Source organism: Gorilla gorilla, chromosome 6 (genome assembly GCF_029281585.2).
Source record: "Gorilla gorilla gorilla isolate KB3781 chromosome 6, NHGRI_mGorGor1-v2.1_pri, whole genome shotgun sequence".
Lineage (NCBI taxonomy): Eukaryota > Metazoa > Chordata > Mammalia > Primates > Hominidae > Gorilla > Gorilla gorilla.
The window spans coordinates 120,180,203-120,206,712 of NC_073230.2; the positions used below are offsets into that span (position 1 = coordinate 120,180,203).

The following is a 26,510-nucleotide window of genomic DNA, read 5'->3' on the forward strand; positions in this document are numbered from 1 at the left end:
TTGTGCTTTCATAAGAAGTAAAAATCAAAGGATTCTACGATGGACACAAAATTTGAATCCTAAGGAAAATAATAAAATCTTCTCTCTTTATTCACTCTTTCCCTATGTATGAATTGTTTAGCTTAGCATTTATGGTCTTAGTAAACAAATAGCAAAATATAAACAAATGTCCCAAGTATCTGCTCCTGTTCTAAAGTTTTCTTACGCAAGACATCACCAGACCTGGTAAACCAAGGTTTTACAAGTCTTACCAATTTCTGTGCACTTCCTTTTAAACTTTTCAATTCTTATAAATGTCACATTTCTTACGAAAATTAATGGCTTCCTCCTGAAAGAGCTGCAAATAAAGAATGCATGTACCTATGGTATTATGTTGTATCGCCTACATTTAATAAAACACAAGTGGAAACTTTCACCATATTTTCAAAAGTTTTATCAGTTTTTTTTTCCCATTACAATGTTAAAGAGAAATGCACCAATAAACCCCAGGCAACGTAAATAAAATGTTCCCCATATGGTCTTAAAAGAAATCACAGAAATATCCAAGGCTATACACTCAGCTAGATCTAAAATATTTTCATTAACCTAACGACAGTTGTGAAAGTCTGGAGATAGGAGATCTCCAATTAACCTAGTTCATAACCAATAAGGCTTTAATTCAGTCAGGTACTAAAATAGTTGTTTTTTCTGACTAATTATTTCAGGCTGACCAGTTATAGGCCAGGGCTACGTACATCAATGTCACTCACTTGGTTAGAAATGACAACAGTGGAAATTACTTTCCCCATGAACAGTTCTGATATCTGAGCCCCTGACTAGAGCCAGTTATTACAAAAGTATAATAAATCTTGAAAATCGAGGGCCTGCCTCTTCTAATACAAAATAATAAATATTTTTCTTAAAATCCCAGAGTTCTGCTTAAAATATGAAATAACAAATACATCCACAACTTAGAATATCTATACAAGATCAAAAGTCATCTATGTTGAGCCACTAAAACTTGTGAAGGAGTGAAACAGGGCATGAAATAGAGGTATTAAGCTAGAAAGAAAAAGACTACGTGGCTAACAAAATCAACTATTGATGTATGTTATACTATTTGGGTTTAGCTGTTTAGCTGTTAACCATCACAAGTTATTTTTACATGGAAATTTCTAACTTACTCTACTTTGAAATGCCAAATTACTAAAAAAATTTAAAAGCCTCTTTTTGAAATCTAGAATAATGACCCAAATACAGTAAAGTCATAATTTTTTTCTTTGTTTGAGGCACTATTTCTAAAAGTGTAATCCTAAGACCACCTGTGATGATCAATATGCTGATGTTCAGGCTGTTCCCAAGACCTAATAAACCAGAATCTCTGGAAATAAGGCCTAGGACCCTAAATTTTAAACAAATAATGCAGGTATTAATATTTCCGCATTGGTTTGAGCTATTGTATTTGCCAGTGGATAAACTTTAAGTAAACAGGGCTAGCTAAACATAAAAATTAGCTCTAATGATATCATAAATTCACATATTATTCAAATTAAGTGAGTCTATTTTTGCTTACATATTTTATTATGATTTCTTAGGATGCATTATCTTATGAAATAATGAAATCACATCTAATTTAATATGGCTGTTTTTTTGCCTTAGCTGTCAGTATTCTATGATCTCAAATCACTGTTTGGTTGAATCAAATTCAACTGCAATAATTAAACAGTACCACTAATTTTTTTGGTCTATAAAACAAGAAATTAATCATGTTTTTTTACCTTTGTTAACCTGTTTCTATTGTGTTTAATCTGAAAAGCTTTTTCAATAAATTAATGGAAGTAAATGAGGTATCCACAAGCAAGAAAGTGATCTTAAAGTAGTGATAGAATGATTCAAGCAACGGGAATATTATTTTAACTTCTTTTATCAGAAGCCAATAAGTAGCTAGTGGAAAAAGAAATTTCACAAAATAAATTTGGAACCTAATTCTCAGACTATGAATTTATGCTCACACTATTTCTCCAAGCTCCACTATAGAATTATGTCACTTATCTACTAGGTTAGTGCAAAAGTAATTGCAATTTTTGCCATTTGAAACCTAATATTACATTTTTCCAGGTAGTGTTAAAGAACAAATCACTTACGACACCCTATTCCCACCATATTAAAACAGCATAGGCTCACAAAGGAAAAAAATGAAATCAGTTTCAAAGTCAGAGCTGAGCTTCTACTTATAATTCCTTTACATGTATTATAAAGTAAAATATTTTATAGGTATTATAAGATATAAAAGATGAAGAATAAAACATTGGTTACCAGACAAAAAAATAAATCCTATAAAGCAAGTTCAGATTTTAAAACAAATCAGATGGTGTTTCTGAATATGTAAAATAAATTTCTTTAAAAGATTTGGAGGCATAAAAGCTAGATTTAATTGCAGATTTGCAAAGATGGTTTAATATCACAAAATTTATTATATTAAATGCAAGAAAAATAATTGTTAAATTAAACATTCATTTGAGATAAAAAGTTTTCTGTATTACTCAGGCTTCTCCAGAGAAACATGATGGATGGATGGATGGATGGATGGATGGATGGATGGATGGATGGATGGATGGATACAGAGGGAGAGAGAGAGAAGACAGACAGAGACTGATAGATATACACACACATATATTTACTGTAAGGTATAGGCTCATGTGATCATGGAAGTAAAGTCCCATAATTTTCCATCTGAAAGCTGGAGCCTCAGGAAAGACAGTGATGTAGTCTGAAGACCTGAGAACCACAGAGCCAATGGTATAGATTCCAGTATGAGTCTGAAGGCCTGAGAACCAGGGGAACCGAGGGCAAGAGATGAGTGCTACAGTTCAACAGTTAGGCAGCTTTCCTCCACCTTTTTGTTCTATTCAGGCCCTCAACAGATTGGATGATGTCCACCCACATTGGAAAGGGCCATTTGCTTACTGAGTTCACCATTTTAAACGCTAATCTCTTCGAGAAACACCTTCACAGACACAACTTAAAATAACGTTTAACCAGATATCTGAGCATCCTGTTGCCTAGTCAAGTTGACACATAAAATTAACCACCACACCTTCACAAACAAGGAGTAAAGGAAGCATCTCTACCCAAATACAGAGTAATGTAGAGTATCTCTTAAGAGCTTACAGCATATATCACAAACTAAAATTTTAGTCACATTACCATTAACATAAAAACAAAAAGATATATATCTATTCCGCTGCTTCTCTCATACTGCTCTAGAGATAACAGTCAATATCACAAGACTATTTGAAAAATTTTAAAAATATGTATTAGAAAGCATTACCCATATCTGTACGTTATGACTGCCAAAATAGAAAATTTTAATGGATTCTGTAGCAAATTATTAGAAGATTTCAAAAGTAGCTTGTTTTAAGACTAGCAAACAAAAACTACAGACTTCCTATATACAAGTAACAAGCATTTCAATACTGAAACAGAGAGAGAGAGAGCAAGAGAGAGACAGATAACGTGAGCCTATACACACTAGCAACAATAAAAACATACGGTACACAGGGGAAAATGTGTATAATCACATTACGGGGAAAATTATAAAACCTTAGCTCTATGTAATGAAAAGTAATTCCATGTTCACATGTGGGAAAAAATATAAATACAGCAAATTTGTGGCAATTAATAGATCAATTTGAAGTCATTCCATAGAGTTTTTCACAGAAGCTGATAGTGTAATCTTGAAATTCACATATAAGGCCAAAGAGTCAAGAATAACAATGATAATTATGAAAAGATAGTACAAGGTAGAAAAACGTCTCCTGCCAGATACTGAAACTATCATTATTAGAATAGCATAGCATTAGGCCAAAGACACGCAGCTAGACTAAAATGACAGAACAAAGAGCAGAGAAACAGATCCATGCAAGCATGGACATGAAATATCAAAGAGATGGCATCACAGTCAGCAGGGGGATGATGGGGGAAAAGTAAATCCCTACCCAAGACTAATTACAAAGTAAATGGGGATTTACTTTTTTCTTGTCTTCCCCCACCGATGTATAATGCCACCACTAATTCCTGATTATAATGCCACCTCAATTTCTGACAGGTAAGACCTAACTGTGAAAAGCAAGATATGTAGATATATTAGAGGTATAATGCCGCCTCTAATTCCTGATCTGTAATCCTGCCTCAATTCCTGATTGATTAGACCTAATGTGAAAAGTAAAATATAGAAAAATATATCTTTATAACACAAGAGTAAGAAAATTCCTAAACAAGAAAAATACCTATGCCTAACAAAACAAAAAAACTCTGCCACATAGAAATTAAAATTTTTGTACAAAAAAACACACATGAGCAAAATTAAGATAAGCCACAGACGAGATATTTTCAAGACTTATGACAAACAGATGATTATTATCCAGAATATAAAAGGACACCTACACATCAACAGTATTTTTTTTTAAAGCTTAACGACCAAAAAGAAAAATGAAAGTAGGATAGAAACAAACATTTCACAGTGGGAAAATAGTCAATATGCATATGAAAAGATGTTCAGCCTCAGTAGTTATCAGGGAGATGTGCAATAAAACTCCAAGGAGATGATATTTGGATATATTAAAATTTACAATCAAACAATACCAAGTTTTATGAGGTGAGCTGAAAATGAAACATTCTTATATAAGAACGTAAGTGAGTAAGGAATGTATAAGTGTATAAAATAGCAAAACTACTTTTGAAAATAAGCTGACAATATTTAGTAAATTAAAGAAATGTATACCAAAGACCTGGCAATTCCACTTCTAGTTATATGCCCTAAAAAATCTGTTGTCCATGTGGATAGGGAAGTATACATAACAATGTCCTGATATCGGTACATATAGCAAGAATTGAAAAGAACCTACACAGCCATCAATAGTACAACAGATACATGAATTATGGCATACTCACTAAAAACTACTACACATTGTATACCTACATCAGAGTTACATATATAAATATGAATGATCTCAAAAGCAACATTGAAGAAAAAAAAACTGTTGCAAAATGACATAGAATGATACCAAATTTTATACACTATTAAAACATGAAAAACACTATATATATTTATCAATACAAATGTATGTATCAAAATATAAAAATATGCATTATGGAAAAATGATCAGTAAATTCAGAATGATAATTAACTCTTGGTAGTGATGGACACAGCCTCACGACAAGGTATACAGTAAGTTTTAATTATTTTTGTAATATTTTTTCTTTAAGAAAGGCAGAGCTAGAAAAATCTTAAAATACGATAAAACTGGATGCTGCAAACATGGATATATGTTATTATTCTCTATCATTTGCAGTATTTTAAAAATATTTTCTAACAAATTAAGAAAAATTATTTTTTAAAGTCTAATTAAGCACAATGAACTCTAGGAAGCTCAGTTCAATCCTCTTGGCCAGAAAGGAATACCACAAAGAAATAAAATAATGTTTAATTAATTGTTATAATATGCAACCATCTTTGCTATTGTAAACTCTTCAAAACCCTTTTTCATTAATTCACACCACGTATATCAGCCTTTTGTATTACTAATCCTAGCATATGATTATAGATTAGTCAGTCTACTTTGTAACATGCTTAATTACCCAGCAAATCTCCATTCTCTGTTTTGCCTTATATTGGCTATAGGGTATATTTAACTGTTTCCTGCAGTTCTTCTTGCAGCTGAAAATTTCATACCTGGGTTGGCTGATATTTATTAAGTTTAAAAGAAAGTAACCTTCATGGTTACAACAGAATTGTGAGCAGTATCAGGCCTTCGCTGAGACCATAGCTCCTATGTGTAGTTTCCATTTCTTCAGTTACACAATATTTTTATCTAAGTCAACAGCCTGTGCAGGCATCTTATGATACGAAATGATAAGAGAAACCAGCTACATAGACTAGGGAAAAAATATGGAATGCCTTTTAAATTGTTACAAGAAAAGAAAGAACACTATACACAGGAGGAAACTGAATGTAGAAAACAGAGCATCTCAATTCTGTTCTGCCACTTACTGTGTGGCCTTAGACCTTAGGCAACCCACTTCCCCCTCTCTCAACCTGGGTTTACTCATGGAGATAATGACACTGCCCTGCAAATCTCACAGGACTGGTGTGATGGCCAAAAGAGATGATGCATGAGGAAGTGCTTTGTGAACTGAAAAGCATTTCAGAACCACAAGTGGGAATGCCATTATTCTGACCCTTTCAGAACTAAAGAGTATACTGGTAAAATGAATATACTAAAATTCTTTGAAACAAACAGATTAAGGAAAATTAACTTAATGGCCTCAGCAAATGATGGTTTGTACATGTGTGAGTCTGTCACAGGAAAATTTCCATGAAAATATAAACACCTGCTAACGACATTTTAGAGAGGAACCCTGTTAAAAGTAGAAGTATCTAAGGAAGTTGAAGAAAGGTGTTTTAAATACCATCTTCCAAAATTACTCAAGTAGTAAACTAAATGATGATTGCAATTTGTGTGCAAAGACTAAGGTAGATACTTGGTGACAGAGGGTGACAAGATGCAGAATACTGTGTGTTGCTGCTTTCTTTAAAGCAGTGGCTCTTAAAGTGAACTCAATGGACTCCTGAGATCCATGAGAACCTTTCAGGAGTTCATGAGGGCAAAATTATTTTCATAATGATATTAAGATGTTATTTACCCTTTTTGGTATGTTAATATTTTCACAGATGATATGAAAGCACTGGTGGGAGAACTGCTAGTAGCTTAGCATAAATCAAAGCCTTGGCACCAAACTTTACTGAGTCATTACACTCTTCACTGCCATGCACTGTCATTAAAGCAAGCAAAGTCTGTTTTATTTAAGAATGTCTTCGATGAAGGAGTAAAAATCTTAGTTCCATTATATATCTCAAATTAAATGTGTTTTATTATTCTGTGTGGTGAAATGGCAAATACACATAAAGCACTCACTGCACACTAGAGTACAATGGTTGTTTAAGGAACAGCACTCCTGGTTGTTTCAGTTGCAAGCTGAACTAGCCACTTTTTTCCACCAAACACTTTTTACTTAAAGGGACAACTGACAGATAAGCTATTATTATTTAGACTTGGATTTTTGGCAGACATTTTCACAAAAATGGACAAAGTTAATCTGTCACTTCAAGGAAAACAACTGACAGTATTCATTACCAATGATAACATTAAAGCTTTCAAGCAAAAAGTAGAAGTTTGAAAAACTTACATCTGTCACTGTGACAGTTATAAGAAAGCCTTATATTGCCACTGTAAGAGCTTACTAATATCATGACTTTTCCGATGCAGCAGTAGTAATATTAATAAATGGGATTTGTTTATGCTGTATAATAAAATGCATAAACATTTGGAAGATATATAACCCAATGAATCTATATTTTCCAAATGACCAATACATGCATGGGTAAAAGATTTATTCAAGGTGCAAGATAAACCAATGGATTTTGGAGTGAGAAAATACAAAAAGTTCATTGATATGGCATCAGATTCCACACTGTAAATAGTCTATAGGAAAGTACTACTTGTTGAGTTTTGGTATAATATCAATATAATATCAAAGAAGAATGTCACAATTATCCATCAAAAATGCTATAAAATACTCATCCCTTTTCCAGTCAAAATGGTGAGTTAGAGCAAAAAAAAAAAAAAAAAAAGAATGGGTGGTTAAGTGGAGTGATGGAGTGCAAAGTAAATTATCCAATTCCATCACATGGTTCCTAAGAAGACTTGTGCACATTACAATACATATTCTGACTCGCATGTTGTTTCAGTGTGATTTTGCTTCCAAAAGATAAGACTTGTTAAGTTTTCTTATGCCCTCAGGCTACTATAGTCACATTATATATCCCCCTAACTGGGGATAAGCATCTCCCCTCCTGTACCCCTTTATCATCCTTAGGCAGTGGCTGGTAGGGATGGAAGTATGAACATCTACCTCATTTAATTTGGGTTTGAACAGACAAATAATTCATACTCCAGAGCTCTCATGAAGGTTTAGACTAAAGCTATCCTTGAAAAGACTTTGCCTAAAATCATACCTCTTCTTCCCCATTCCCTTTTTTTCCCATTCTGTCACTCCCTAATTGATTACTCCTTTTTTTGTCTTGTTTTGTTTTCTGAGACAGGGTCTTGCTCTGTTACCGAGGCTGAAATATGGCACAATCATGGCTCACTGAAGTCTCGACCTCCCGGATTCAACCAATCCTCCTTTCTCAGCCTCCTCGGTAGCTTGGACTACAGCCATGTGCCACCATGCCCAGCTACATTTTATTTTACTATTTTTTTTTTTTATTTTACAGACAAGGTCTCACTATGTTGCCCAGGCTGGTCTTGAACTTCTGCTCAAGCGATCCTCCTGCCTCAGCCTCCCAAAGTACCAGGATTACAGGTGTGAGCCACCGTGCCTGGCTGTTTCTCACTTTCTTAATAAATTACTTGCAAACAAATCCTCATCTCAATGTCTGCTTCTGGGGAATTAAACCTCTGAGAGCTAGCAACAGGTCATTCTACTGCTTGATCATTGTGCTCTTTGATTTTCTGCTAAATGATGATCAATTCAACTACCACAGTAATGGGAGAGACAATGTAAAATTTCTCTTTATAGCAACATAATTATAGCTAATTGTGAAGTGAAATAAGAAATAAATTTTAACTCTGGCAACAATAACAACAAAAACAAAGTGTTGATTATGATCTTTGATTCATTTCCCCAAAAAGGGCATTATCAGGTACAGTATCTTTGAGTCTACAATAATTGTAACATGCTTTTTGGTAAACTGACTAGAAGGAAATGGAAGTAGTATAGCAATAATACGAAGGGACAGAATGGAGAGAGCTACATAGAAAATACATGAGCAAATTTATTGGTCAAGATAATAATCAGTGGAGAAGACAAGACTGGAAATGCCAGTAAAAAGGGGAAGTGATTGGTGGATTCACATCCCTGATGAAATAGGAGGAAACAAGATAAAGAAAGAAGGCAATGGATAAGAGAAAGAATGAAAACAAATAAATTGCTCAGGTGAATAAGAAGGGGTGGGTTGAAGCTGCGTAAGGGGCTTTCAACGGTTCCAGATATCACTCTCTGGCATTGGTAGCACAGAATGCTGCACCTGCCACACACCACCCTGGTTTCACCTTGCAAACAGCCATACAGTGCTCCATTTACACCCACACACACTTCTCACACTATTCTGCATTCTTCCATTACCATTACTTTTTTATCTCCTTTTCCATTTTCTATATTTCATTTGCTACCCAAAGTATTACTTTAAAAGATTCCCAAACTTCTTCTTCCAATCAATACATGTTCCCAGAAATCAATAAGGAAAGATGGAAGTAGAATATATTATAGGATATCTCCCTGTTTTCTTTTAAGCTTCGACTATAAGGATTAGTTATTTTTACAGCACCCAAGAGGAAACACTAGTCACAGAAAGCAGTTCCATATGAAACCAGATCTATCTAAAACTGCCTTTGCCAGTCCCAAAGGACAATGTTGAAAAGGAATCCCAAGAAATATATGTGTCTACAAAATTCAGAGCCTATAAAGACAAAAACTGAGTAGAAACACTTAATAAAGCTGCTCCCATACTCTGCATAAGCCAGAAATAAACCACTCCTAATATGGCAACCACACAATAAACATCTAATGCTCAGAATGTTCGTCAAAAGTATGTTGGTCAAATGTACTATCTTTCAACATTTAACATTTTATCAATAAAGAATTCCTAGAAACAGAATTCTGGCATCTACAAAAAATATATATATCACATAGTAACCCATTTTAAAGTTAATCCAGAGTGGTATTTATAACATTTTGAGTAAATCAATACCTTGGAATGATATATTTCAAAAACCACTTCTACTATTAATCTGTTGTCTCATTAGTTGTATTTGTTACAGAGCCTAATATGACAAGTTTTGATTTCGACAGCATGTAGTGATTTCAGAACTGATTCCACTGAAACCTAGCCATAGGCCACAGAAATCTATCAGAAATAATGTCAGGATTGACTTCAGATGGGCCAACCAAGAATTCCCTCATTAAGAGATTATCTGCTGTTGAAATATGTTTATGTTCATGTTTAAAACAAACATTTCTGAAACATAAAATAATTCTACTCCTCTATATTCAAGAAAAGGTACTAACCACAAGACAATAGCATATAAATAAAAGCCACAAACCTGAAAGGCTGTCAAGGTGGGGACAGGAGCACTTGGAACACAGGCTGGAATACAACATGTGTCTGGCTCAAGTACTTAACTTGATAAAGTCAAGTCTATTTCTATCAATTTGTATTAGGAGATGAATAGGTTCTCATTAAAAAAAAATGAGACTCAAAAAGAAAAACTTTTATTAAAAAAAATCAAAGGTGTCAATCTGGAAATAACCTCCCAAAAGCCAGGAAACACTGAGTTCTAAGCACAAGAACCAAGACAGCTTCCTGATGGTCCTTGAGACCAGATGGCCAAGACCAGTACAGACCCACAGGTCCCATCTCTCAAGTGTGTGTTAGAAGTGCAAGAAGACTGGGGAACTAGTCTGCAGAAGTATCCATTCCCAGAAACTGACCATACATAAAGTTTGGTGAGTTTTGTATGAAATTTCCTCTATTGGGCAATGGCATCATTTATGCCTCTGAAACTTTGTCAAAAATGCATAAATATTCTATAGTTATTTGCAGAAGAACTACATTTAAATATAGCATAACCTATGGCTATCCATCTTCTTGGAGTTAACAAAGGGTCTCCACCATCTTAGGTGAAAGGTATTTTACAATGTTATAAAAAAAATTAATGGATATATGTAAAAACAAAGGTAAAATAATTTATACCTTTCAAAAATGACCAAGAAGTAACAGTTAAACATGGTGCAAAGAGGTAATTCAATAAACACTAGCAATGCGTGTGTGTGCGTGTGTGTGTGTGTGTGTCTATCAGCCCGAAACCTCAGAATTGCTAGTTTTTTTAACTACTTACTATTAATGTCATACTCAACCTGGATTTTACATACCAACAATTTACCAACACACTAACAGTTTACAAAACATTCAGTTCTACGCGGTTGCCTTTATTACAAAGCAACTTCTTTCCACACTGATGACAGATATAATCAAATAGAAACACAAATTAATTCTTAATATTTTTATAATACTTTTTTAAAACTACTGATTTAATAACCCTCAATTTCCCTTTGAAAGGAAATACCGAGAGTATTTAATGTATCCTGACCATGAAACAGAAACTTAGGATAGTAAGTGATACGTATGTATCCATTGATGCAATCTGTATCATGATACATGATAAAAGTATGTGAAATGATTTTATCAGTTTCAGGTATGCAAATCACAATCAGGTGATCAAGGTAATTGCTTTTCCTTACGGTTGAAATCATCCCTGGTTTCTGATAGGAAAAGTACTGTGGAATGTGCTAAAGTGGTTCCAAAGGTTGCCACACCAACTCACCCTACTCACATTCCCACCGTCTCCTTCCATCTTTCTAGGGTTGATTGTGTGGTTTAAGTGATTGTGTGGTTCAAGTGCTTAACTTACCATTGGGAGAAACCTCAACAATGGATAAAATTAGATTTAGTGAAGAATTTCCAGGACATTTGACTAAAAGAGAAAAGGAATTATCGTATATATTAAAATAATTCGTATCATTAGTACACACCAGACTTTTCCATTTCAGAGAAAAACGTTTGATAAAGTTCAATTAGAATCATTTTTTCACTTAGTTGGAAAATGATTCTAAACTCTGCCCAAATATGTGGGAATGTTACATTGGAGAAATGCTCAGAAAAAAGCCCAAGTGTAAAGAACGGAAGATTATGTAAGCTTTGGTAAAAATCTCTGTGTTACATTTTCTCAGCTCTTAAATGTAATTCCAAAAAAGACCCTGGACAGTGTGGTACGGGCTAGCATATGGTTTATTTTCAGCTTTATGGAACAACAGGGATTTGCAAGCTTTAATAAATTCCCAACTATAACCACAGAAGATCTCTTTGGATTTCACCAAATAGAAAACAAACAATAATGAGTTGCTGGGGTGACAGGGTCTTTATTTGTTATGATGGCATAGAAAAAGAAATGTGTGCCTAGGGCATTTGTTTTAATCATGAAAATGGGGAAGTTAGTGCTCAGCATTCTTCATTGCTAGATCATTCTTACAGCCAATTTACTTAATGTGAAGAACAGCTTCTTGTCTTGTAAATAATTCATTTCTTCACTTCACAAGTATTTACTGAGGTCTGATACCAATTCAAACATTAGCAAGGTCTTCCATACTTTAGATCACACAGGAATTTGAGGAATAAAGAGATTCAAAAGGGAAGAAATGCAGAAAGAAGTGCAACAAGATGAAATACTTAGTTTACTTCTAATTTTAAGACTGTTACTATGTTCATAAAAGTGTTTTATGTGTAATTTCAAAAAAACTTTAAATAATCAAATCCCATAGTTTATCCTGAAAGAAAATAAACATGGGAAAATGTCAGCTTTGTCTGATAGAAAACTTTAGGCTTAGGTGGTGGTATACATTTATTTATTCATTCCACCAAATATTTTTCCACCAAATATTTATTGACTACCATACAGGTGCTAGGCTCAGTGCCAAGCTATGCAGATTTTAAACTGAAAGCTGCTCTCATGGAGCTTTCAGTTTACTGAGAGTGTATGAGAGCAAGAAACAGTAATCAAACACTAATGAGTGTGCAATTACAAACTGAGATACGATCTAAAGAAAGGAAGCACAGATATGGGAATATTTGTAACAAAGGTACATGTCTTAGGCTTAGGGTTACTGAGGAAGGTGGATGGTGAAAAACTTCTTTGAAGAAGAAATGCTGGAATTGATAACTAATGAATGGGTGCAAATTAATGGGAAGGGAGTGACATCTCACAAAGGCAACAAAACGTACAGAAGCCCTATGATGTAGGTAAATAAGTAGTGGCTGTGTGTGTGTGTGTGTGTGTGTGTATGTACATATAAACAAAAAGAAAGCTTTTATAATACTGAAACCAATAAATTTTCAGATGTCCTATCAGCAATCAAATTACTTAATCTATCTGCCTTTGCAAGTACTTAACAACTGACAACAAAGTGAAACATGGATCTGTCTCCATTTCTCAAATGCAGGAGGTAAATTATTATGATATTTTACACCATCATCTATTTGCTGCTACTACAATTAATGCATTAATGCTTAACAAACTTAATACTTTTTATGAAATGAAAATCATAATATCAAAACCCCATCTTGCACAACTGTAGCCTTCACTCTTAACAGCCACAGGTCTTCTTTGATTTTCCCAAAAAGGCAAGCTCTATCCCCACTAAAGGTATTTACCTAGACTTTCTCCCAAATCTTAACAAGAAAAAATAATTCCTAATCACACACCGGATCTCAGCTTAATGTTACTTCTCCCTGCTTGCTCATTCTAAAGTAGGTTGCTGCCTGGTTTTTTTTCCCTCTCATACCAGTTGTCAACTTAGTGTGTTTACTTGTTTATTCTTTCACAATGTAAATCCCATGAGATAAAATATTCATGACTATTTTATCTACCAAGAGCAACACATATGTTAGGGGCTTAGTAAATATTTTTTGACTGAAAGTGAATGAATAAATGATGACTGAGTACTGAAGTAACATAAGTCAGAGAACTATGAATAAATATGTATTATAATCTTCATAAAAAACCTCTATAAGTGTAGGCAATTCGAATATAACTGAAACACTCTTCTGAGATTTTCTCAAGGAATATCATACGATACAACTGTGAAGTATAATAATTTTTTTCTACAAAAATCACCGCCAAATTTCAGTGCACTATCTAGGAAGTCAATCTGAATCTTAAGACAATTCAAACTGGAAAACAGGAAAGGAGTTCTCAAGTATAAAAGCCCTATTAAACAAAATTACTTTCATACATAGAGACTTAGTATCACTCATAATTTAAAAGAAATGTTTAATAAATGTGTACTAGATTAATAAATATTTAGTATTTCTGTATTTTCTCCACAATTTTAAGTGTAGAAAAGTAACATGAATTTACATATGATTCTTCAACACAATTATTATTTTTATGAACTTTAAAGAAAAGTCAGGATATAGAATTTTTCCCAAAAAATTTATAATATTCTCCCAGAAGCAGCTTAGACTCATGTATAGAATGAAGAATATTCAATTAGGAGAATAAAGAATTCACAAACACCAATAAAAATAGCCCACAAATCACACAGACATTAATAATTAGTTCACTATATTGATTCATTTTGGAGGGTTTTTTTTTTTTAAAGAAAAACATTTAGGTATGTGTGAACTCAGGAGTCATAACCTGCAATGAACCCAACTCTGTAACACAACACAGATACCACAGATGGACTGCAAAGGCCAGTCCTGAGGTCAGCTAGATCTGACATGGAAATTTTCAATTTTCTGAACCAATAAATTCTTCTATTAACTTCTTTTTTGTTAGCCCAAGTTACATTAGATTTTTGACCCCTGAAATGAAAAGAGAATTAACCAATAACAAATACTAAGAACTCTTCACTCTTCACACTCTGAGTCATCACTTCCTTCTCCATCCCATCTCATAGGATGTTTTCAGAATGACAGTATTAAAATGAAAATGTGATTAGATCATTCACTCTATAGTTTCTCCTTGTTTACAAGATAAATATTAACCCTATAGCTTATCTCTGCTACCTTTACCTCCCCACCTACCATTCTAATTCATACACACTGTAAGCCAACAATTCTGAACATTTACCCATTCTCTGTGTCTGCAATCCCCTTCTCAGAGTCAGCTCCTCTGGAAAGGAGTTACCTTCCTCCTCAGGCTGCATTAATACTGGTACGATGTACTCCCAATGCATCTTGCTTCGATCTCACTGTATTGCAATTTCTGCTTTCCCAGGCTACCACCTACCCCTACTAGACTATAAACTGCTTCAGGTCAGAATTCCTCCATATTCCCAGTGAAAACACTGAACCTAACTCATCTTAGATGCTCAATAAATGTCTGCTGGATGAATGTACACTTTATCCAATGAATGTAGATTACATTCAATGCATGCACATAAGTTAGCCACTTTTTAAAATGAGTAATCCCTTTACAGCATGATTAATAAATACAATCTCTAAAATGATAGTTTATTAGTAAAAATGGCCTTATATAATTGATGGTTAAATACTTTTTGTATATAAATAAATGTGATCTCATTCTTAAAATGTCACATTTCACTCCCTGAAATAAAGACCTCAAATTGCTTTTTGTAATAATGTTAGGTTCAAAATACTCTCTAACATTTAAAAGGAAATCAGAATTTGAGGAAATAGCCATACAAAATCAGTGGTATTTGACAAGCTGACTATATAATAATTTCACTGAGATGATTTCTGGTATTAAATAAATGAAAAAGATAATTGTAACGCAGAAAGGTTATTCAAAAACTTGACTAAGAAAAAAAGTCACCAATAATTATTTTATTCAGGGAGTAAATGTTATTAATTGCCAAAATACGAATTTTAAATTTGAGAAGTACAGATTTGTAAGTATATATTTGTTTGAATAGTATCAGATTGGCCTTTTATTGGCTTATTGGTATTTAGTGCCAGCACTTATAATGTGAACTTAGCAACAGAAGATAATTCTTATGAAATCAACATTCAACTTACATGAAATAACTTAAAAACTTACCAACAATAGTCTAATGATTATATACCTTTATCAAACAATGTCTAATGAAAGTCCAAATGTAAAAATTTAAAAATTAAAATTATAGAATATAATTTTTACACATCAATTGTTTTGTAGCACCATCTTGCAAAGTAAATATCATGTTTATTCTGTAGCTAAAATTTCTCCCCACAAGCAGAAATTGTTTGGAATATACAAGAAGACAACCCATTAACAGGTAACTTTAAGTAATGTAGTTGGATGGTCATTATAATACAAATGGTACTATAAATTTCCCTTTAAGTATTGTTTTAGCTACATCCCACAAATCTTGATGTGTTTTCATTTTCATTCAGTTCAGTTCAGTATTTCCTTAATTCTTCTTTTATTTCTTTCTTAACCTATGGGTTATTTAGAGGAGAGTCATTTCATTGACAAATATGTGGAGATTTTCTACAAGTCTTTCTGTTATAGATACCTAATTTAATTTCATTAAACTCAGATAATATTCTTTGTATGATACAGATGCCAGTTACGCCAGATTCATAGGGTTGTTCAGGTCTTCTGTGTCTGTATCTATTTCTGTCTACTCTGTCCATCAATTACTAAGAAGGAATATTTAAATCTCCAACAAAAACTGGATTTGTGTCTTGCTCCTTGAAGTTCTTTCAGATTTTGCTTCAAGTATTTTGATGCTGTTATTAGGTACATAAATGCTGGGTTTTATGCCTTCTTAATGAACTAACCCTTCTATCATTATGAGATAATCTCTTTTTTCCCTGGATATATACAATCATGATTGGATTTGAATCTACCCTTTTGCTACTTGTTTTCTACTGCTTTTATCTGCCCTCAGCCTCTTTTCTCTCTTTTTCTGCCTCCCTTGGATTAACTGCATATTTTATATTATTCCACTTTATCTGCTTTCTTGACTTATTAGCTATAATTCTTTTAACTGTTGTTTTAGTGGTTGGTTCACAGTTTATACCTTTAATTTATCATGAACTGTCTTCAGGTAATATTATACCACATCATATATAGTATAAGAAATTTACATCAGTATTCTTACATTTCGCCCTCTCCCAGCCTTTGCACTACTACTATTATAATTTTACTTCTATATATGTCATGAAGTCCACAATATATTTTTATTATTTTTTACTTAAACAGTCAAATAACTTTAAAAGAGACTCTAAGGGGAGAAAATTACCATTTTCAGTGTTCTTTATTCCTTTATATAGTCCAGGTTTCTAACTGATAAAATTTTTCTTCTGTCTGAAGAACTTTCTTTAGCATATCTTTCAGTACAGGTCTGCCAGTGATTAATTTTTTCATCTTTACTTCATCTAAACAAGTTTTTATTTCATCTTTATTTTTGAAAGATATTTTCACTAGGTATAAAATTCCACATTGACGGCCTTGGACAGTGGCTCACGCCTGTAATACCAGCACTTTGGGAGGCTGGGGCAGGCAGATCACCTGAGGTCAGGAGTTCAAGGCCAGCCTGACCAACATGGAGAAATCCAGTCTCTACTAAAAATACAAAATTAGCCGAACGTGGTGGTGGGCACCTGTAATGCCCGCTACTCAGGAGGCTGAGACAGGAGAATCGCTTGAACTTGGGAAGCAGAGGTCGCGGTGAGCTGAGATCATGCCATTGCATTCCAGCCTGGGTAACAAGAGCGAAACTCCATCTAAAAAAAAAAAAAAATTCCACATTGATAATTTCTCTCTTTCTATAGTTTAAAAATGTTATTCCACTGCCTCTGTGTTGCACTGTTTCCAAAGCAAAGACTCTTAACCATCTTTGTTACTCTGTACCTGATAACGTCTCTTTTTTTTGGCCTTCTTTTAAGATTTTCTCATTATCACTGGTATTAGTTTGATTACGATATGCCTCTGTATCATTTTCTTGTGCTTGGGGTTTTTTTAGTTTCTTCTGAGTTTACAGTTTTTATCAATTTTCTTTCCCACCATTTTTTCAAATATTTCAGTCTAAAACTCTCCCACTTTCCTCCTCTTCAGCAACTTGAATAACATGAATACTGAGGCACTTGAAACTGTTCTACAGTTCACTGATTGTCTCTTTTTTAAATTAGCCATTAGTCTCTCTGTGGTTCATTTTGGGTAGTTTCTATTGCTATGATGTCACCTCATTAATTTCTTTCTTTGTAGTCTCTAAACTGTCACATATCCATCCAGCAAATTTTTTTCATCTTAGGTCCTGTAACATTCATCTCTAGAATATAGATTTAAGTCTTTTTCATATCTTCCATTTCTGTGCTTAATGTCTTCAATCTTTCCTCTCCTTTTTTGAACAAATTAAATGTGACAATAACTATTTTAATGCTTTGTCTACTATTTCTCTCATTTGTGTTTTTTTTTAACTGATTGATGTTCTCCTCATTTTGTGTCATGGTTTCCTGTGTCTTTGCATTAAAAGTAATATTTTTACTAGCTTCCAAACATGATTTTCACCTTTTGGGGTGCTAAATATTCTTGTGTTCTGATGAACATCCTTGAGCTTTGTTTTGGAAAACAGTTAAGTTACTTGGGAACAGCAAATCCTCTAGAAGTTGGCTTTTAAACTTTGTTAGGCAAAACTGGCACAGCCTTTAATCTAGGGGTGAATATGCTCCACTACTAGGCAATATTCTTCTGGTTATTCTATCTGATGCTTCGTGAATTATGAGGTTTTCCACTCTGGCTGATATGGGAACATGAATAATTCCCAGCCCTGTATAAATTCTGAAAATTATTCCCCGTGTTCTTTTGAGGTGATTATTTCTCCAGCTTTTTGTAGGTTCCCCGCATACTGATGGGTCCTCAGCTGAGGGCTGTACGAGGACCTTCTGCATATCTATATAGTTTTCTCTCTGTGCATCTTCTCTCCAGTCAGTACTCTGTCCTGCAAACTCTAGCCACCTGGACTTCCCCAGACTCCCAACTCTGTCTCGTCAACCCTAGACTACCAACATTCACCTGGGTTCTCCTCCCTGTGCTGGGCCCTGGAAAAACCTCTCAAGGCAATCAGCTGGTACAATCGAAGGGCTTACCTCATTTGTTGCCATTCTTAAAGGATCACTGTCCTGAACTGTCTGATATTTAATGTCTGAAGACTCCCTTTCATACGGTGTATCTGGTCTTTTTTGTTTGTTTCTGGTAGGAAGTTCCTGTAACTCCATCTAGGCTGAAACATTCTAATACAATTAAATGGCCATTCTCTGGGAATAGAAAGTAAGAACCTACAACAGTGACGTTTCCATAACACGGAATGTATAATAATTTTCAAACGGACAAAAAAGAACAAATAATACCCAAAAGAAGAAATCTAAATATCCTAGTTGATGGAATAAATATTTCCACACCCAGATATAATGTCTCACACATAGAAGGCTCAAAATAAATACTAAATTCATAATTCCTTGCTTTGAAGCTAATTAAAATTAGAAAAGATAATTCAGTAAAAGGAAGAAGAAAACAATGCTATCCTGTGCCTTAGATACTGAATAATTAATTCAATTTGATGTCCTATAAGAATAATTCATAAAATTGTGTATTGTGTCCTGTTCTGATTTACTGGAAGATTACAAACTGGCATGCCATATTTACATGTATTTTACCTTCATCTGAAATAAGTTAAATAAGAATGATTTTATAATTTGTTTCTTTCAAAAAGTTATTTTTTGGCAATATTTAACATAGTATAACTAAGATAAACTATATATTACCTTGTTAATATTAATGGTTAATATTAATTTTAATAACCATATATTTAGGCAAGATTTAAAAACTACAAAATAGAAGAAATTAAGCAAAAATAATTTAAAATAAAGCATTACTATGACTATAATATTTACCTATAATCATAGAAATTACACCTTATAAATGTATATAATCTGTTTCTTTAAAAAAAAAAACTTTAGGATAATTTCTTCCATCATTCAGAGGGTTCAATTAGTCCAATCTGCTGTTTAAGATCTAGAGGCTTTATTCAGAGAATAATGCAAGGTCAGTCACCTTAGCTCATGAGCTCTAAAGTAAAATAGACTTCAAGATAAATAACACCTCTATAAATTACTTACGCTCCCTAAGCTTTACTTTCCTGATCTGTAAAATGGTGATAATGGTATCTATCCAATAAAGTAGCTGTAATAATAAAAGAATGCACAAAGAGCACCTAACATGGTATTTGGCACTCAGATGGCTATTATTTTATTAAGTTTAATGTTATGCTGCCTAGAAGTAAAGCCCTTTTGTGAAGAAGATGGACTCCAAAGCTGCATTGTATTATATCCTATTCTCAAACATTAAGGTCAGTCTTCTGGAATGTCAAGCTGTAATTTCTGAGGCTGCCATTAGTATTGCTTATGGAAACATAAGACCAAGTAAGGGCACATAAAGTTGGAGTAATCAGAAAACAATCCTGTACCATGAGGAAGAAGACAGGCTGGAAGTCTGGAAATAGATGATGTATTACAGGGTAGAGAAGGTGAAAAGCCAAGGATTCACCCTATGGAACCTGTAAGGTTTTAAATCTCGGCTCCACCAGTTTATTTATGTTTGACTTTGGGCAAGTTACTTGACCCTATCTGTAAAGTGAAGACAATAGTAATAATTACTACATATATTGTTAAGTTTCACTGACAATACGATGTATCACTCACTCACTAACTGTTAATATTACAAAAGCCAGGAAGATTGGAGAGTTACAAAAGCATCAAATACAAGGTTATAGAGATGGATTTTTTATTAAGGGAAGGAGCAGATTCCAGGGTCAATCTAATATAATTCTGTCTCTCTTTTAAGACCCAATCACAAATAATGAAAAAGAAAGGTTTTAGAGTGATAAAAGACCCCTCAAAAGGTAAAATATCCATGCATGAGGATAGCTGTTATGACATAAGCTGAAGTGAAAACTGACCTAACACAGACTTGTTACATAGAAAAATAGTTCTAATATTTTTTGATAATTTGGAATAGGGTGTGGAAAAGTAAAAGTTTTGCAATCAGACAGACCTAGCTTGAGTAGCTTGAGTTCAATTTTGCCACTTAGTAGTTGTTTGACCTTGAATAAGTTCATTATATCCTCTGAACCCTAATTTTCACAATTGTAAGACAGGCATAACAACAACTGCCTTTCAGAATGATACTGAAAATTAAATGATAAAGTATGTAATGTTCTTGCCATAATTGCAATAATACTAGCTTTCACTTTCACTATTTCACCAATAGTGAAAACCATTCCCAAAGAAACAGGAACCTTTCCAATATCTCTGCCCCACTCTGAATAGGACATTGTTTTTGTTGTAGCAGACCATCTTTCTCATATGTAAGTCTGAACTAATTCCAGGTCTCTGTCAATTTGAATAATGAGTTCGAATCCACATCCTGTTCAACATTAGTTAATTTGTTATCCAAACTATCGCTATGAGTAACTACTACTTTACTTTCCCTGAAATCACCTCTTTCACTTATTTTCCTTACACATATGTCACATATAATATTCTTTATGATCAAGCCTCAAAAGCCAGCATTCCATCTCCTAGGCCCTAATTTCAACAAAGTCTATTCAAACGAATTAACAACACACCATTGTTAATTTTCACAAACTTTCGATAAAATTTGAATTTAATGCTCTCATACTTAATGACAAGACAAAGATAAAATGCGCACAAATTATAAACACCTCCTTGGTTCAATCTATCATATTTACCAAAATTTGGAAAACAAAAATAACACTCTCTTAAGGCAAGGGTTCTTAATTTAGGTCTAGTTGATTATGATAGAAAACAAACAAACACATGATGCAGAGTATCAACCTGATAAGACCAATTCTTTGTAATCTCTTTATCTCTGATGATCCTTTATGCAATCCAGAAAACTTAATCTTCTCCCACATTTTCAACTGCCTGTGTTTTACTGCCAACTCTGATCAATTTGGCAAAAAGATGAGAGCAGCAATCACTGGAAAAAATATAGGGGGAAAAATGAGCCAAATCAACTGATTTTGTTTCAATAGACTATTTAATCTGCCCAATGAGCAAGCCTAAGTGTTCTTGCTAAAGGTAATTAAGTGGTATTTTGTAATTCCTGTTGTTCTTTTTAAAAGGTCTTGTTTTAAAAGTGTTTTAAAGGTGTTCTATAATGAAACACTTTTTGTCCTTAAGGAAACACCTTTTGTCCCTAAGGAATAAGGTAGAAATAGATGCTAAATAATTTGGCATTACCACCTTATTTTCACAATAATGGATGTTTTGACATTGACAATAGATTTCCTCATTTGTACAATCAAAATTCAATTTGAATAGAGTTTTAGTAGTAGCTCTTAAGGAAACAAAGGGTATCAATAATATAGAATGTTTCCTTAAGGATGTATAGCTACTGCTATGTTTCCATTTCTTCTAGTCAAAAATCAATGTCACACTAGGCTATAATGAATGGCTGCTTGCCAGCTGCACTTAAACTGACAGAAACTCATCATTCCTTTAAAAACTGTTCTTCTAAAAAGAGTAATTTAATAACTTGACTTATTTAAGTTTGATTCAGACATACAATCTAACCATGGCTTAGAAGGCATTTTACACATAAGAAAAAATAGGCTGTCTTTATTAGTGTTAGAGATGTTTACAACACAGTCAATTTTTAAAAGAAGAACAGAAACTGCAGTCAATTATTAGATACATATTCACACCTGTTGTCTGTCATGTTTCAAACCCCTTCGGTGTGAGATGTAGTCAAGGCAAATAAAATGAAGAAGAACCAGCTGCAAAAACTGATTTTGTTCTCATACGGTAATTAAAAGGAAAAAGTGTACCATGTGTTGTATCTATGACAGTCCCATTACTTCATGTTAGGGACAGTCCCATTTTCTTTTAACAGATTTTTGTTGCAGTCAAGTATGTTATAAAGGCTAGCACTTGTAGGTCTAGGCTATTGACCTAATTTATATTGGTAGTCTGTCCAATTACCTTTGCTAAATTTCTCCCTGAAGCATACTAGTCTGGTGTCAGAAAAATTAAACATTTTCATTTTCATTCCCACTCCAACCCCCATACTTAAGTCACACTTAATGTGATTTTTTTTTAACATCACATTAGACATCAGACCTAGTCAGGCCATGTCTTAGAAAGACAGAGGTGCTATAAACACCAAATGCTTTTAAAACGCAAACCACAGAGCATCTAAAACTACAGGTGGTACAGTTATAATAAATGAACACTCAGAACACATGTAAACGCTACACTGTCATGACCGTATGCTTCTTGGAAAACCTTTAAGATAACAGTAACTTAGTTACTGTTTGAATGGTAAATATTGTATTATGTTTCAATTGTGCTTAATTTATGTTTAAATCTTACTTTCAAAAAACTATTAATTTCATATGCTTCTGAATATTATCAATAAGATTATATATATTTAAAGCATCTGAAAATACACTCCAAGTCACTATGGATGTGACTCGTTTGAGGAATATATAATATAAAATAATTTGAAGTTAAAATAGATCTTTACCCAAAAAAGGTCACTTTAAAAACACATTCACCACTGTCTTCTATGTATTGAACATAAAGTATGATTTGCTTTGTAAAAATTTTATTCTTGTACAACAACAAGAAATACGCAAAGATGAAAATACATACGCTCTGGAACTAGACAGAGAGAGATGCAAATTCTGGCTCTAGAGCTTACAAAAACAAGACCAAATAAAATGCTTAACAAAATTAATGCCAACCTAACCTACTTGGCAAGGACAACACTACACATGAAATGATTCTTACTGATATAATATAACTGCCACACAGAATTGTTTGACTCAAGAAAACAAAATGCAACTTGTTATGGCATTTGTAGTTAAGTACCAAGGGTCTAGCCAAATGTATATTGTGCTGTAACTTTTATACATAAGTATAAATTGTATATATATATTATATAAGTATAAAGTGTGCATATATATTTTATATATACACTTTTCCACCAAGGAAGAAACTACCAGATTTTCTCTGTCTCTGGATGATTTATAGAACTGAGTAACTTGAAACAAAATGAAGTAAATACATTACAGTGGGAAAAAAAATTTTTACAGTCAATGAAAAGAGGTATTTGCAGGTATTGCTACGGTATTTGCAGCCTCTAGCAAAACATGTTGTTAAAGTTTAAAATGTCCTAACATTATACATGAAAAATATGATTCACCTGACCCAACCATGGAAAATGCCTTTAACCAATATGTGAAATAGGTTTTCTTTCTAGATCATGAAAAATTATTCACTGAGTTTTGCATCATAGAAGTGATTTTTTTAATGAAGGTTAAAATGAAAACAATAATTCAGAAAATAGAATACTAGTTTCCCTTACCATAAACTTTTCCTGAATATGCTTTAGGAAAACAGAGATAGCAAAAACAAAGCAGAACAAGGACAGGTGTGTGTTGCTCAGTGATCAGTCAGTTCAGTAATAAATCAGTCCCTTTTAGACGCCGATTTTAATGTAAAGCAGAAGTATATCAGCTAGGAGAAAATCCAATCTCTTCCAACGTTATTTATGACAAAGCACTCCTAACTGAAGTCCAATTTGTTTGTGGAATTGCAGTCATTTTGATTCAACTAAACAATAAATGAATCTGCCTTTCATAGCTCCAACTCCAGAGCACAAAAGAGAACTACATCACAACACTTCACGATCCAGGGGCGCAGTTAAAGGAACAGTGGGAAAGCAGTTTTTGGAGTGGGGAAAAAAACCCAATGAGCTACAAAATAAAATTCATTGACCTGAACCACCCACGTACTTTTTGCATCGGCTGTATTTCACCTAGTGAGCTATTCATAGCACACAAATGAGCTTGCTGGGAGCTTTATTACAATCCTTCTTCATTCTGAAGGCCTCGTGCATCACTGAATGCTGGACATCTCAGATGACCACTCCAAATGCTCCTCCAATTCAACCAAAGCCTATGGTACAACTAGATCATGATAATGATTAAAAAAGAGAAATTCTGGGAGGCTAAAAACACAAACAACAGAGAATTTGTCTATAAATGTATAAATATTCCTCAACTAATTAAGATTTTGGACTCCGACATACTATTTTCTTTCATAATGACTCTATTTAGAAACAATTATTGTCCAATTGTTCTCTAACTGGTATTTCTTAATCTGTTACATTTACTAAGTTGTATTTTACCAGGGAAGAAAAAGATCTTAAAATATTTTTTTCTGTCATATCACAAATCTCTTTTTGTGCACTTTTCTTGTGAACCACATGTCTGAAGGTGAAAAATATTGTTACTAAAAAAAAATTCTTATTATTTTTATGCCAACTAAATAGTAGTTGTTTTGAGAAGAAACAACAGGAATTTTTAAATGTATGGCATGACGTTGCCTTGGTCACCAGCCATTCAATCATTCCCAAGATACATATTCTGAATGTGAAGTATTTATTATATATTGAATTATAAAATATTTATTATGCTAAAAGAGTTCTCAATAAATACTAATTCTCTATCTAAATCTCTTGTAGAATTAAAAACTATGACATAACTGAGGCATGTTGACAGAAATGTACACAGTACTAGTAAATTCCCAAGTTGTTAAAATGTTATATTCTCGCATGGACTAGTAATTTCCACAATAGGTTTTCCAGTCCTTCATGTTTTACATATATAATTTTAACAGTTATATGCTTATAGAAGTAAAGTGTTCAACTCTATATTTCTTGTTGCTTTAACTAAATATTTACAAACTGCTTATAAGGAAAGAAAACTATCCATTTAGAAGAGAAAGTCATATTTGTAATTCATCACATAAACAGAACTAAAGGCAAAAAACACATGATTATCTCAACAGACCCAGAAAAGGCCTTTGGTAAAATTCAACATCACTTCATGTTAAAAACTCTCAATAAACTAGGTGTTGAAAGAGCATACCTCAAAATAACAAGAGCCATATATGATAAACCCACAGCCAGTATGATACTGAATGGGCAAAAGTTGGAAGCATATCCTTTGAAAACAAGACAAGGATGACCTCTTTCAACACTCCTGTTCAACACAGTATTGGAAGTTCTGGCCAGGGCAATCAGGCAAGAGAAAGAAATAAAGGATATTCAAACAGGAAGAGAAGAAGTCAAATTATCTTTGTTTGCAGATGACATAATCCTGTATCTAGAAAACCCCACCGTCTCAGCCCAAAAGCTCCTTAAGCTGATAAGGAGCTTATCTCCTTATCTATGTAACAAACCTGCACACCCCCCAGAACTAAAAATAAAAGTTGAGGGGAAAAAAACATAATGTCATTGTGTCACCTCTATCTTCATGAGTTTTATTCCCTAATATTAAACTTGTCTAAAGGTTTACCTAATAAACTCTCTCCTGAAAAAAAAATTCTCATGTCACTGAAAATTGACATGAACAGAAAAAAAGAAACAGATTTTGCTTTAACCAAGTAAAAAGAAAGCATTTCTCTGAATATTACCAAATCGTCACTTCTCAAAATAGGTCATTTGGGAGCATAAAAAAAAAAAAAGTCCCTTTCTCTTCAAAGTTCACATGCAGGATACCTTCCCTTTTGAGTGATTTCAAATGATGCACAGAGTATTCAGCTGATGGTATGTATGAAATGTAGGCATCATCAACCAACAAGCAGAAACAAACTCAAAGTGTATGCACGTAGCATGCACATGCAAGCACCCACACAAATGTTTAAGTGTGTATTGGAGTAATCTATTAGAAATATGCCAGTGGAAAAAGTTCCGAATTAGGCAGTATAAAACGAGACCTGGAAAATGGATTCAACAGATACAAATTATTAT

At 33.5% G+C, this 26,510-nt stretch overlaps 1 protein-coding gene across 8 annotated transcripts in view; it reads right to left on the minus strand.

Annotated features, from left to right (window-relative positions):
* IMMP2L (inner mitochondrial membrane peptidase subunit 2) overlaps positions 1-26,510 on the minus strand; it is an 888,292-nt gene that overhangs the window by 549,241 nt on the left and 312,541 nt on the right. Inside the window, exon 4 of one of the 8 annotated variants that reach the window (XM_063708730.1) lies at positions 17,258-21,668. The exons of the other annotated variants lie outside the window; for them this stretch is intronic. Coding sequence (XP_063564800.1) covers positions 21,587-21,668 — 82 coding nt within the window. The 3' untranslated portion in view covers positions 17,258-21,586. Of the gene's footprint in view, positions 1-17,257; positions 21,669-26,510 lie in introns of those variants that run through there. 8 annotated transcript variants of the gene reach the window in all.